The sequence below is a fragment of the Vulpes lagopus genome, chromosome 8 (genome assembly GCF_018345385.1).
Source record: "Vulpes lagopus strain Blue_001 chromosome 8, ASM1834538v1, whole genome shotgun sequence".
In the NCBI taxonomy this organism is placed as follows: domain Eukaryota; kingdom Metazoa; phylum Chordata; class Mammalia; order Carnivora; family Canidae; genus Vulpes; species Vulpes lagopus.
Genome location: NC_054831.1, coordinates 32657128 through 32671102, shown reverse-complemented (window position 1 = coordinate 32671102; position 13975 = coordinate 32657128). Strand labels below are relative to the sequence as shown.

Sequence of the window (13975 nt, the reverse complement as noted above, 5' to 3'; positions counted from 1 at the left end):
ATATTAGTTGACCGTAGAGCTGAGGGTCCACTTCTGGATTCTCTATTCTGTTCCATTGATCTATGTGTCTGTTTTTGTGCCAGTACCACACTGTCTTGATGACCACAGCTTTGTAGTACAACCTGAAATCTGGCATTTGATGCCCCCAGCTCTGGTTTTCTTTTTTAATATTACCCAGGCTATTCGGGGTCTTTTCTAATTCCACACAAATTTTAAGATGATTTGTTCCAACTCTCTGAAGAAAGTCCATGGTATTTTGATAGGGATTGCATTAAATGTGTAAATTAACCTGGTAACATTGACATTTTCCCAATATCAATTCTTCCAGTCCATGAGCATGGAATATTTTTCCATCTCTTTGTGTTCCCAGTTTCTTTCAGAAGTGTTCTGTAGTTTTTAGGGTATAGATCCTTTACCTCTTTGGTTAACATTTTTTAATGAAAAGGCTTCTCTAAAAAATTAGAAGAATGGCAGAGTTTTATATTTTTGAAAATCTCTTTTTAACTTCGGTCTTAAAAGAGCTCAGCTTCTATCTGCTTCTGTGTTCAACCTCTTAAGTTATATTGTTTTGCTTGAAGTATGTGAAAAAAAATTCAGCTTCACATGGGTGTTTAATTGGAAAAAGGAAAGAGGAGTACTGTAATAGCCTTTTCAGGTACTTGTGGTTATTTCTTTGATGGTACACCCAAATCTAACAAGTGGCCGTTTTTTAGTGGTGATTCACAGTATAGAGTCTGAAACAATACTAACGCACTTTTTTATACTCTGTTACATAAAATACATTGAATATCTTGGCTTTTTTTTTTTTTATCTTGGCATTTTGAATGACTCTTTTATCATGCATGATCTGATAAAATTGTGCTTTGGTTACTTGGAAAATAGTGGTTCACTGAGTTATTTGGGTCTTTAAAATACTGTAATATCAAAAAAAGTATATCCATTAGTACACTACAGATCTCATCATAAAAGGCCTGAAGTATTATGAAGCTGTTAAGCCCATAGTGGTAGACATATTTAATGAGTTCTCATTTGTACTTGAAAGTTCAAATTTTACCGTTCTTAACAAATACTGTCAGTTATTTTCCTTGAAGTAACTAGCTCACTTGTTTCATTTTTGTGGAAATATTTATCTGCCAAGTACCAAGTTTCAAGTAAAAATGATCTTTGAGAGAAGTTGTTAGTTGAGCTTAGAACTCAAAAAATGACACAGCCATGTCTTGGTTTGTAGCAGAAGTGATTTATGTATACTTTTTGTTTTGTCCAATACAATGTTCAAAAGATGTGTACTCAACAGTTAAAATTCAATTAAAAAATTAATAATTTTTGTAACTTTACCTAGGACATTCTTAAGGAAAACTGTTTTTTCTTTTCTTTCTTTGTTTTTAACTGCAAGTGCCTGGTGGTGACTCACACAGTGACTGCTAGCACAGTTGGGTGCTGCTGTCCTGCTTTTGAGTGAAGACACCAGGAACTTCCATTTTGTTCTTGCCTATCAGTGCATGTGTTGGCAAAGTGAAAAAGGCAAATACTATCTTTATATTTTATGAAAATAGATTTGACCTGGTAGATGCTGTGAAAGAATCTTAGAGACCTTCAGGGGTTTGCAGACCATACAGTTTGAGAACTGCTACTTTGGGCTATTGCACTTTTATCAAAGCCATCTTCAGTCTGAAGTGGGATGACTATTAGTCAAAAATATTTGGATAGGGAGAGTATTATTGTAAAGGAAAGGAGGTCAAACCTGATAATCAGGACCTACCTGATTTCCAGTTTTATTTGTGGGCTGGAGGTGAGGCAGATGGGTATGAGCCATCCAGGCGCTGCTAAAGGTTTTATTTTTAAGTAATATCTACAATCAATGTGGGGTTGAACTCCCAATCCTGAGAGCAAGAGTCACATGCTCTACTGCCTGAGCCAGCCAGGTTGCCCTCACTTCTAAAATTTGTTGAGACATTCTAGGATAAGAGAGGTATAGTGGCAGGATTTCAAGGGGATGGTACAGCAGGTAGGATGGAGATTTGCCATCTTCCGTTCAAGAATTAGAAATTAGAGATATATTAAAAAAAAAGAAATTAGAGATACATAGAAGAAGAATCTCTGTGTTTATTTCAAAAGCAGAGACTAAAAAAAAAAAAACAGTCTAGAAGTAATACAGGAAATTTAGAAACTACAGAAATGTACAAAACAGAAAAGTCATCCATAATTCTACACCTGAAGATACCAAAATGTTAACAGTAATCTAGAGGAAAGTTGTTTTTCAAGGCTGTGACACAGGGCAGTTGTCATTAGGAACTATTCAGATCATTTGTAGCCATCTGCATTGGTGCTCTCTGTGTTTGTCGTGGGGTTTCAGAGTTGGCAATTCCAGCAGTGTTTCTTATAGATGGAACATGAATGATGCCTTCCAGAATTTGCAGTACTGCAGCTCTGCCAGGTATCCTCTGTCTGCACATGAATTGTAGTATAAAAATACCCTTAACTAAAATTATGCAAGAGTCATTTTTAGACTTTTAAAATGTCATTAATTTGTTGGAGAGTGTTTCCTAATAAAGAAGAAAAACACTTTTTTCACTTTGGAGAAAACCTGGTGAGTAGGCATCACTAACAGAAAAGAAAATATCCTAGAAAGTTAATAGTTTTAATAATTTTTTTAATTGCAAGGTTTAACCCTACTGCCTGATGATCAGAGCCAGAAGTACAGATCTCCAGGAAGTCCAACCACCCTAGAGAAAAACATCCCCTTCTTATCATCATATATCCATCAGAATCAAACCCAAGAAAAAATACACACTTCCAGTGTTTTAGCTGATGAACAAAACAACTTCTGTAGAACTACTCATCCAGATTTTGTCTTAACTTCAAAAAGTGGTGCTTCTCTCAGTTTGTTTTGTGAGGCACAGTATCAAGAAGCACTTGTGAAAAAAAACGATCTGAAGGAAGAAAACCATAACCATTCTAGAGGTGAGTTATTTCTCTCTTCTGTATCTAATTAGCAGTGTTATCAAGGTGTGCTAAGATAAGTCCTTTCTGCATTTTTTTCTTGTCCCCTGTGTCTTTAATTCTGAGCCCCTACATGTTGCACAGTCACTGATCCTGGATTGGATATAGAGCTGGACATAGAATTTGTGACTTTCTAAGAACAATTGCAGTACTCATGCTGACTTCATACCTCACAGGATAGTGCAGGGTCTTCAAGGTAGTGAGTTCCTTGTATGCCATTTTAATTTGAGAGCTTAGAAATAGTTTGAGGTTAATTTAAAATGTGCATGGTGATGGTGGTGGGAGGACATGATAGAAGATGTGAAATGTAGGAAATAGGTTCGTGATGGCAGTTAATTATTCAGAAAAGAAATCCCCTCCAACCCCGGACATTCCATTTGTCCTCACTGCATCTCTGTAATCCCAGCACCTAGCATGTTCCTGCCAGAGTACTGGCAGTGTCTGATGATCTGAACTCATGGAGCTCTCAGGGCATTTGCTTCTGGTCTTTTTTTTTTTTTTTAACTCCTTTTTCTATGCCCTACTCCCCCCTCCACTTTTTTTTTTTTTTTTTTTTTTTTACATTTTGTAACTGTGGAATATTATATAATTGTGTTCTTTGCCCTCTCAACATGGAAAATGGAAAATGGTTATGGTACGTTCTGTAGTCTTCATAACCATAATTTTTTTTTTTTAAGATTTTATTTATTTATTCATGAGAGACTGAGAGAGGCAGAGACACAGGCAGAGGGAGAAGCAGGCTCCATGCCGGGACCCTGACGTGGGACTCGATCCTGGGTATGCAGGATCAGGCCCTGGGCTGAAAGCAGCGCTAAACCGCTGAGCCACCCAGGCTGCCCCCTAACCATAATATTAATGGTTGTCATCATTATGCTAGTCGTCAAATAATGTACCAGTATTTAATATTCTCTGCAGTAGGGCTGAGTTGTTTCTCCATATTTTGAATTTAAATTTAATTTTCAATTTTAATGGTGTTTTCATGAATATGTTCTTTGGAGTAATAAAAAAATATACATATGACAAGGTGTCTACACTTACTACTTATACTTAGGATTGGGCACCTTTGTGCATAATAGTTTATTTCTAATTTAGAATAGTTCCTTAGAATGGAAGATCTGATGCCTTTAAAATATTTTTAAACAGTATACTCTCTTAATCTTTTATTTTGGAAAATGATGATCATCCGGAAAACTTAAAAGTCCACTGCAATGATTAGCAGTAGACCTTGATTCAACAGTTAATATTTTGTCATATTTACTTTCTATATATATTTGTATTGTGTATATATATTTATACCTACCGCTGTATCTCTGTCTACATTTGTATGTAATTTGCTCAGTCATTTCATTGCAAGTAACATGCAGACATTATATCATTTTAAATATTTCAGCATGCATCAAGTAAAAAATTAGAACATCCTTCTGTACAGCCCCAATACTATTCTGTAATACTCAAATCCATTTTAGAATTCCTATTATTCCAAAAATATCTTTTAAAGGTTTTTTTTAATAAGTTCCAGTCAAATTCATCTATTACATTTTGTTGTTAGGGCTCTGTAGTCATTTTTAATTTAGAAAAGCCCACACTTTCACACCATTAACCTTTTGGAGAGTGTCATGTTTTAATTAGGGTTTTATAGTTTATTTTTCTCATATTAAAGAAATCCTTGAGTGTTCTAAAATCTTTGGCATATATTACTTTTTTTTTTTTTTAAGATTGATTTATTTCAGAGAGAGAGAGTATGGGTGAAGGAGTGGAGGGAAGGACAGAGAGAGTGGGAGAGAGGTAAACTCACTGCTAAGCATGGAGCCCATTGTGGGGCTCACTCCTACAACCCTGAGACCATGATCTGAGCTGAAATCAAGAGTTGGCTGTCCACCTGACTGAGCCACCCATGTACCCTGGTATAACATTACTTTTGAGAAATATTTTTTTAGCATAGTAACTTGTAAAATTCTCAAGTTTTAAGATTTTATTCTTTATCTTTTGGAACTGAATTTTCCTAATTTTTATCCTAGGAGAAGATATTTTACCATGTTGGGAGAAAGTGACCGAACCGATTCAGGAAGGGAATGATGAGAATGTAAACAAAATTGGTGGTTCTTCAGAAGTGGCTAATATTGAAGAAAGGTATCATCTATGTTGGAAGGAATAAGAAAAGTGACAGTTTAATGTAATAGCCAGCTATTAAGATAGAACATTTTCTTTTTTTTTGAAAGACCCATGGTTTTATTGTTTTTGTTTGAATATGCTTTTAAGTATAATGTTGAAGATACGACTTATCACATTGTTAGCAACAGATAACAGTTGGGGAGATACATTAGTTCAAGTACCTTTGACATTGTATTGGAAGAACTGAGCAGTTTTTTACCAAAGAGAAAAAATCTGGATAAAATCAGTCTTCTCTCAAATAGTTAAGCAAATCCCGTTTTGGCAAAGACAGAAACAAATTAATATGGAATCTCACTTTTGTTGTCACCTATAAGTTATAATTAGGTAAGTTTGGTTACAGAATTTAAAAATCTTATAACACAGATAAAATAATACTGAGGTTTATTATTTTCTTAGATATTTGAAATATTTTAATATATGTTATGGATGGGCAAATGATTTCTGATTATTGCTCTATTTAGATTGTCAAGGCTCCTTAAAGATGGATATTTGATGAACTATTAAAAATTATTTTAAAGTGATACAATGAATATGTTATTTCAAAAGTTAGTTTACAGGCATTGTATGGACTTCAGAAGATTTTTTTTAAATCATGTGTAGAGTGTTGTATGTTTATGTATTTTGGGAGATGGAGTGGGATTATAGCTTTCATTGGATTCTTAGAGGGGGGTCTGTGACTTTGAAAAAGGTTAGTTCGTAGTGTAGTTAAGGGTGTCTGTGTCAGGCACACTAACTGTCAGATATTCACCACATCTTTATTTGCATATTCAATAATTTTATTTTTATGATTAGACCTATTAAAGCTGCTATCAGAGAAAGGAAACAGACATTTGAAGACTACTTAGAAGAACAAATTCAACTGGAAGAGCAAGAACTGAAACGAAAACAGCTAAGGGTAGGCATTTCCGCTATTCTGATTAAGTTAGCTAAGGCTTTAGAGATTTGTTTATAGTTTGTGTTATTAATAACTTTGAGATAACTTGGATATACAGAATTAATTCAAATATTTTTCTCTATTTTAGGAAGCAGAAGGGTCATTCCTAATCAAAGCAAAACCAAAACAACCATTCTTGAAACGAGGAGAAGGTTTAGCTAGATTTACCAATGCTAAATCTAAGTCTCAGAAAGGGAGAGAAAGTAAACTAGTGACTAATCAGAGCATTTCAGAGGACCAACCTCTGTTTAAAATGGATAGACAACAATTCCAGCGGAAAACTGCTCTTATAAATAAGGAACTGTGTACAGAGAACCCTCCCATTAAAAAGAGCAATAAAGGTAGAGCCAAGAGTGGTTTTGTCACACTCAATCAGAAGCCAAAAGTGCTTAAGAATAGTAACAGGAGAAGTCTTCCTCCATCAGGATTGAAAATACCAGGAGGGAAGAAATGTGATGGGCAGTTTAGAGACCAGATCAAACTAGAAAAAAAAATTGAGTCTAATAATAGAGAAAATGTACCCGAGTGTGCAAAACCTTGTGATATTGGTTGCAAAGTCTGGAATAAGACACAAGGTAAAGACAAACTTCCTCTTTCGGCAGGACTGGTCAGCTGCATGTCTTCTAGTAGCCCCAAAAATGAGACCTTGAAAAAGTCAGAATCTTCTCTTGATATTTCTCTTCAGAAAAAGTTAGAGAATTGGGAAAGAGAAAAGGAAAAGGAAAATTTGGAGTTAGATGAATTTTTGTTTTTGGAACAAGCTGCTGATGAAATATCGTTTTCCAGTAATTCCTCATTTGTACTGAAGATCTTAGAGAGGGACCAGCAGATCTGCAAAGGTCACCAGCTGTCTTCTACCCCTGTCAAAGCTGTACTACAGCAGGAGATGGGGACACTGGATCCTGTTACTCAGTGTAACCACAGTGAGGCCCCAGACTGTACAGAACCTGGAAATGAGGATGAATGTGAAATCACACCTGACCAACCTGATTCAGCATTCTCACCTGAAGGATATAGGGAACAGTCCTGTGAAGTCAGTAGGAGAGCATTCCAAATGAGCACTTCTGAAAACCAGACTCGGTGGAATGTGAGCAATGATGAAGGTGTCATGGAGAGTGACAGTAGCACAGACTCCGAGGAGCAACTTGACATTACCATAAAGCCATCAACTGAGGATAAAGAGAGGGGTTTCAGCAGCAGGGAAGATAGTCCACAAGTCTGTGATGGTAAGGGGCCTTTTAGGGATGCTGGGACTCAAGAAGATGATAAAAAGAGAGATGTTGATTTAGATCTGTCAGATAAAGATTATAGTAGCGATGAGTCTGTCATTATAGAAAGCTTGAAAAACAAAGTTTCTGAGTCCTCAAGAAGACCTTCATCCATAAGTACAAGTGAAATTGACTTTGACGATGAAAGAACTTGGACTGACCTGGAAGAGAATTCATTTAAACATGATGCTGTTCTTGGGAATGAGGCCATTTATGGGACTCCTCAAACAGCCTACCCTAAGGATGAAATATGTGTATTGGACAAAACAATAAAAAGGAAAGTTGCACCAGTCAAAAAGGGAGAAGACTTGAGCAAACCCAGTAGGAGCACAAGCCCTCCTCCTACATCGGATCTCATGATGAAATTCTTCCCTGCTTTGAAATTGAAACCAAAAGCAGGTTCACACTTAGGAAATGAACCCAAGTTAAACCCAAGTCAAGACCAACCACCTGGTAAGCAGCATTATAAAATAGGTATTGGTATGTTATAAATTTCACATTTACCTTATCAGTCTGCTGTCAGAATGCTTAAAATCCTAATCTTTCTCATTGCTCAGTAGTGTAATTAGGTGATTTGTTTTGTAGATCTAAATAATAGTCACTAGAATAAAAGGTTGGGATGCATTGTGATTTCAGATTTTTCAAATTTAAGCCTATGCCTTATTCTCAAGGATTTATTTATTTATTCAATTTTATTTTTAAAGATCTTATTTATTATTCATGAGAGACACAGAGAGAGGCAGACATAGGCAGAGGGAGAAGCAGGCTCCCTGTAGGGAGCCTGATGTGGGCCTCGATCCCAGGACCCTGGGATCACAACCTGAGCCAAAGGCAGATGGTCAACTACTGAGCCACCCAGGTGCCCCTCTTAAGGCTTTAGAATTAATTAATTTATTGTAAAGTGAGATAATACTTTTATAACCAGAGAGTACCCAATTTATGGTTTGTGTAACATGAACTTTTGTGTATGCGCTTTTTAAAATGACTATGTTTTTACTTAATTTTTTTGCTACCTCATGCACTGACTTGCTAAATAGGACCAAGAAGAAACACAGTGAAATTGAAGTGTCCTTTCTTCCCTGGACATGGACTCCTAGTTCCCTTTCCTAGAGGAACTTACATTCCCATTTCATTTGTGTATTCTAGAAAGATTCTGTGCATATGAAAGCATATACGGGGGGGATGGGTATATAATCTTTCTATACAAATGAAAACACGTTTTTTTATATACCATTCTTCACCTTTTTTTTTAAAGATTTTATTCATTTCATTTATTTGAGAGAGCATATGACGAGGATGGGGAGGAGGGGAGATGAGGGATGCAGGGAGAGGGAGAGGGAGAAGCAGACTTCCTGTTGCGTGTAGAACCCAACATAGGTTTCAAACTCAGACCCTGAGATCATGACCTGAGCCAAAGGCAGACCCTCAACCACTGAGACACCCAGGCATCCCTGATGGGCATTTTTTTTTTAAAGAATTTATTTATTTATTCATGAGAGAGAGCGAGAGAGAGAGACAGAGACACAGGCAGAGGGAGAAGCAGGCCCCACACAGGGAGCCCGACATGGGACTCGATCCCAGGTGTCTAGGATTAGGCCCTGAGCTGAAGGCGGTGCTAAACTGATGAGCCACCTGGGCTGCCCCTGATGATGGGCTTTTAAAACTCATGTTGAAAAACTCCTTTCCATTATATCATATTATAAACTCTGAATGCCTAGGAAGGCATAAGTGCTTTAAAATACAAATTATAACTTAAAATAATACTCTGATTTTAAAAATAGTTCTTTTTGCAGAAAGTTTGGAAGCTTATAGAATAAAAAGTGTTTACAACTATCCAAAGTTGATGTGATATCATTTTGAGATATTTCCTTCTAGTCATTTTTCCCATGTATTTTTAATATGGTACAGGTATTTGTTAAAACTTACCTTATCTGGGGCACCTGGATGGCTTAGTTGGTTAAGTATTTGCCTTAGGCTGAGGTCATGATCCCAGCGTCCTGGGATTAATCCCTGCATTGGGCTCCCTGCTCAGTGGGGAGTCTGCTTCTCCCTCTGCCACTCTTCCTGCTCATTCTCTCTCTCAAATAAATAAATAAATAGAATCTTAAAAAAAAACTTACCTTTCTTTTTTGACCAAGTGTATAATATATGTTGTCTTTAAAACTTTGTGTATTTTAAAAATGGATGCAGAACATTATATGAACACATTATTTTATTCAGTAATTTCCTTAATGTTGGATACTTGTTATTTTTCACTATTAGGAATAACTCTACAAGGCATATTTTTGTGCAAAACTAAGTTTTTCAAAAGTGTAGTGGAAGGACAAGTATTGGCTATTTACTCTTTAAATAGGAAATTTGGTATGGAAAAAGTCTTAATTTGTATTTTTGTGACTATTGGGGGTAAACTTTGATTTTGGTGTTGGTTAGTGCTTTAGCTGTCTTGTGAATTACTTATTCATGTTCTTAAGCTATTCATGTATGTGTATATATTTATTCATTTTTAAAAAAGTTCTTTTTAAAGACATTTATTTTTTTGGAGAGGGAGAGACCATTTGTGAGTGGGGAGAGGGGCAGAGAGAGAGGGAGAATCCTTTAGCAGACTCCTTGCAGGGTGGGGAGCCTGACATGGGGCTTGATCCCAGGATCCCAAGATCATGACCTGAGGAATCAAGAGTTGGCCATTCAACTGACTGAGCCACCCAAGCGTTCCTATTTATTTATAATTGAAAGAAAGGGAAAGAGCATGGGAGCTGGGGTAGGGAAGGGGGGAAGAGGGGAAGAGAAAGAAGCAGACTGACTCCCTGCTGAACTCAGAGCCCAACACATAGTTCCATCTCACGAACGTGAGATCATACCTGAACTGAAACCAAGAGTCAGTCGTTTAACCAACTGAGCCAGGCGGAAGTATAAAGTATAATGTAAATGGAAGTATAATTGATATATAACATCCTGTTAGTTTCAGGTGTACATCATAATGATTCAATATTTTTATACATTACAAAATGATCCCATGATAAGTCTAGTTACTATATATCACCATATAAAGTTTTCAATATTGGCTGTTATCAAAAAGACAAAAAATATATGTATTCATTTTTTTTAAAGTATTTGAATTTCTTTTTATGTGTGATGTTAATTCATAGTCAGACTGATACTCTTGAGGTTAAATAATGCCCTTAGATTGGTTTCTTCTGGAAAGTTAGGCCAAAATAATTTTTGTTGTTGTTATTAGAAACATTGTTTCTCATGCATTTTAATAGTACTGATGTTTACAATATTTTTGGCTCTTACTGTTAATAACTAGCTAATGTTTTTGCTGCTGAAGACCTTTTGTGAAATTCAATATAATGTGGTCTATTTTATAGGTGACAGTGCTCGATCTCAAGTATTGAGAGAAAAAATTATTGAATTGGAAACAGAAATAGAAAAATTTAAAGCTGAGAACACATCTTTAGCTAAACTTCGCATTGAACGAGAAAGTGCTTTGGAAAACCTTAGGTAAGTTTGCTTCTATAAGTTGGGGAAAAAAATATAATGATTCAGTTTCTTTAAGATTATATATGTATATAAAATATTTCAAGTAATTTTTGTCAATCCAACAAGGTGTAAAGGAAAAGGAAGTGAAATCTTTTTTTTTAAATCTCAACCACATAAAAATTTTTTAGTTAAAATGACCCAGTGTAGTCAGAAATGTTAAAAGGGGAATTCTCTTAATGAGGACATTGTACATTGAATTTTGAAAAGCATTTTGAAGCTGTGAATTCAAGTGCTACCTTTGCTGGTGCATTAATTTTCTAGGGCTACTGCAACAAAGTACAGTTGATTCTTGAACAGTGTGGGGGTTGAGGGCTCTATCCCCCTGTACAGCCAAAAATCCACATATATTTTGACTCCCTAAAAATTAATAATACTAATACTGTACTATTGCCTGGAATAATACTAATACTGTACTGTACTGAGAACAGCTGATTAACACATGGTTTGTTACATGTGTTATACATGTATTACAATAAAGAAAAGAAAATGTTAAGAAAGTTGTAAGGAAGAGAAAATACATTTACAGTACTGTACTGTAAAAATTTGTGTATAAGTGGATCCATGCAATTCAAACCCATGTTGTTCAAGGATCAATTGTACACACAAACTAGGTGGCTTAAAACAGTAGGAGTTAATATTGTCATGGTTCTGGAGGCTAGAAGTCTGAAGTCAAGGCATCAGCAGAGCCATGCTTTCTATCCTATCTTATAGTGGTTGCTGTCAATCCTTGGCATTTCTTGGGTTACAGCTGGACATTTGGGTTGTTTCTACCTTTTGGTTGTTGTGAATAATGCTATTAACATTGGTGTGCAAATATGTATTCAGGCATCTTCTTTTAGTTATTTTGGATATATACTCAGGGGTGGAATTGCTGGTTCATATGGCACATCTATACTTAAGTTTTTGAGGAACCGCCATACTGTTTTTCACAGTGGCTGCACTAGTTTACATCACCTTAATTGATTTGTTATGTTGAGCCAGCCTTGTATTCCAAAGATGAATCCCACTAGGTCATGGTGTAAATCCTTTCAATGTGCTGTTGGATTTGGTTTGCTAGTATTTATTGAGGATTTATACATTTGTGTTCATCAGGAGTTGGTCTGTAGTTTGCTTGTGGTGTCATTGTCTGGCTTTGGTTTGGAAGCCATCCAGTCCTGAACTTTTCTTTCTTGGGAGATTTTTTTTTTTTTAAGATTTTATTTATTTATTCATGAGAGACACAGAGAGAGAGGCAGAGACACAGGCAGAGGGAGAAGCAGACTCCATGCACGGAGCCCGACGTGGGACTCGATCCCATGTCTCCAGGATTACGCCCTGGGCCAAAGGCAACACTAAACTGCTGAGGCACCCAGGCTGCCCTCTTGGGAGATTTTTGATTACTGATTCAGTTTCCTTATTATTGATCTGTTCAGGCTTTCTTTCTTTTTTTTTCTTTTTCTTTTTTTTTTAAAGATTTTATTTATTTATTTATTCATGAGAGACGCAGAAAGAGAGGCAGAGACATGGGGAGACACAGGTAGAGGAAGAAGCAGGCTCTCTCTGGGAAGCCCAATGCGGAACTTGATCCCAGGACCCCAGGATCATGACCTGAGCCAAAGGGAGACACTCAACCACTGAGCTACCCATGTGCCCCCTGTTCAGGCTTTCTAGTCTAGATTCATTTTGGTAGGTTGTATATTTCTAGGAATTTATCTGTTTCTTCTAGATTATCTAGTTTTGGGGATATAATTGTTCATACTATGATCCTTTTTATTTCTGGGGCATCTATTATAATGTATCCTCTTTGCATTTATAATTTTATTCGAGTCTTTTCTCTTTCTTAGGTCTAGTAGGAGTTTGTTGATTTTGTGTGTTTTTTCCTTCTGAGACTTCCTTAGTGACTGCATTGGTTCTTTTGTAGTGTCCCATAGATCCATGGGTTTTCTTCATTCTTTTTCTTTTTTCTCCTTTGACCTCAAATTCCTCGTTGTTGAGTTCACAGATTCTTTTACTTGATTGTTGTTGAAGCTCTCTTGTATTTTTTCACTTCAGTCACTGTGTTCTTCAGCTCCAGAAGAAAGTTTATTTTAAAGTTTTATTTATTTAGTTTTGAGTAATCTCTACACCCCACATGGGGCTCAAACTCATGACCCTGAGATCAAGAGTCACATGGTCCAGCCAGGTGCCCCCTCCGTTTTAGGTTTTATTTAGTTAGTTTTAAGTAATTGTTTGTGGGTTGTTTTTTTTTTTTTTTAATGATTTCTATCTCTTTGTTGAACTCCTTGTTTTCTTTCATGCATTGTTTTCCTAGTTTTGTTGAGTTTTTTATCTGTGTTCTCTTGCTGTTTGCTGAACTGCTTTAAAACCGTTATTTTGACTTCTTTATCAGGCAGTTCTTAGATCTGCATTTCTTTGGGATTAGTTGTTGGAGCTTTATTAGTTTCCTTTGGTAGTGTCACATTTGCGTGAATCTTATGTAGTTTTGTGTTGACAGTTTTATATTTGAAAGGGCAAAAAACTCTTTTTGTCTTTACAGACCAGTTTTGGCAGAGCTTCTCCAACTGGATCCCTGGACGATGGTCTGCTTCTAGGATCACAGTTGAATAGGATTGTAGTGTGGCTACTACTGAGTCCATACTGGAGTCCATAACTGGCAGGTCTCTTAACAGGGACATGGTGGATGTGGTTCCTACAAGATCCCCAGTTGGACAGGACTGCTTGTAGGACCATAGTCCAGCAGTGCTGGAGCTAGTCAAGCTAGCTGGGGCTGCTTCTGGGTCTACTGTTGAGTGCGTAGACACAGGGAGTGAGAATGGGTGTGGCTCCTGCCAGGTTTTTGAATATCCTTCTGCCAGGCCCCTTAGTGTTCTGCTTGGTCCCTCGGTGAGCAGGACTGCCTCCAGGACCACAATACAGCAGGGCTAGAACCAGGGCACAGGACTGTTTCAGATTTCATAGTCATGATTGAGGTCATGAGGTCCCTTACCAGGGACAGATGGGTGTGGTTCCTCCTGGGTCCTTTGGCAGGTGAGCCTAGGATTTCTCATCTGCCTTCGTGGATGATAGAGATCCCACGAAAGTA

General features: G+C 36.8%; 1 protein-coding gene across 7 annotated transcripts in view; it reads left to right on the top strand.

Annotated features, from left to right (window-relative positions):
- The window catches only part of CENPJ (centromere protein J), a 61983-nt gene that overhangs the window by 20771 nt on the left and 27237 nt on the right, over positions 1–13975 (top strand). For 6 of the 7 annotated variants that reach the window (XR_005989344.1, XR_005989345.1, XM_041765440.1 and 3 more), the window contains exons 4-8: positions 2662–2961; positions 5019–5130; positions 5965–6067; positions 6195–7827; positions 10743–10875. Coding sequence is in view for 5 of the 7 variants with exons in the window: in XM_041765440.1 (XP_041621374.1) it covers positions 2662–2961; positions 5019–5130; positions 5965–6067; positions 6195–7827; positions 10743–10875 (2281 nt within the window). In the remaining 2 variants the exon portion in view is untranslated. The remainder of the gene's footprint in view (positions 1–2661; positions 2962–5018; positions 5131–5964; positions 6068–6194; positions 7828–10742; positions 10876–13975) is intronic. The other variant, XM_041765441.1, reaches the window with a different exon arrangement.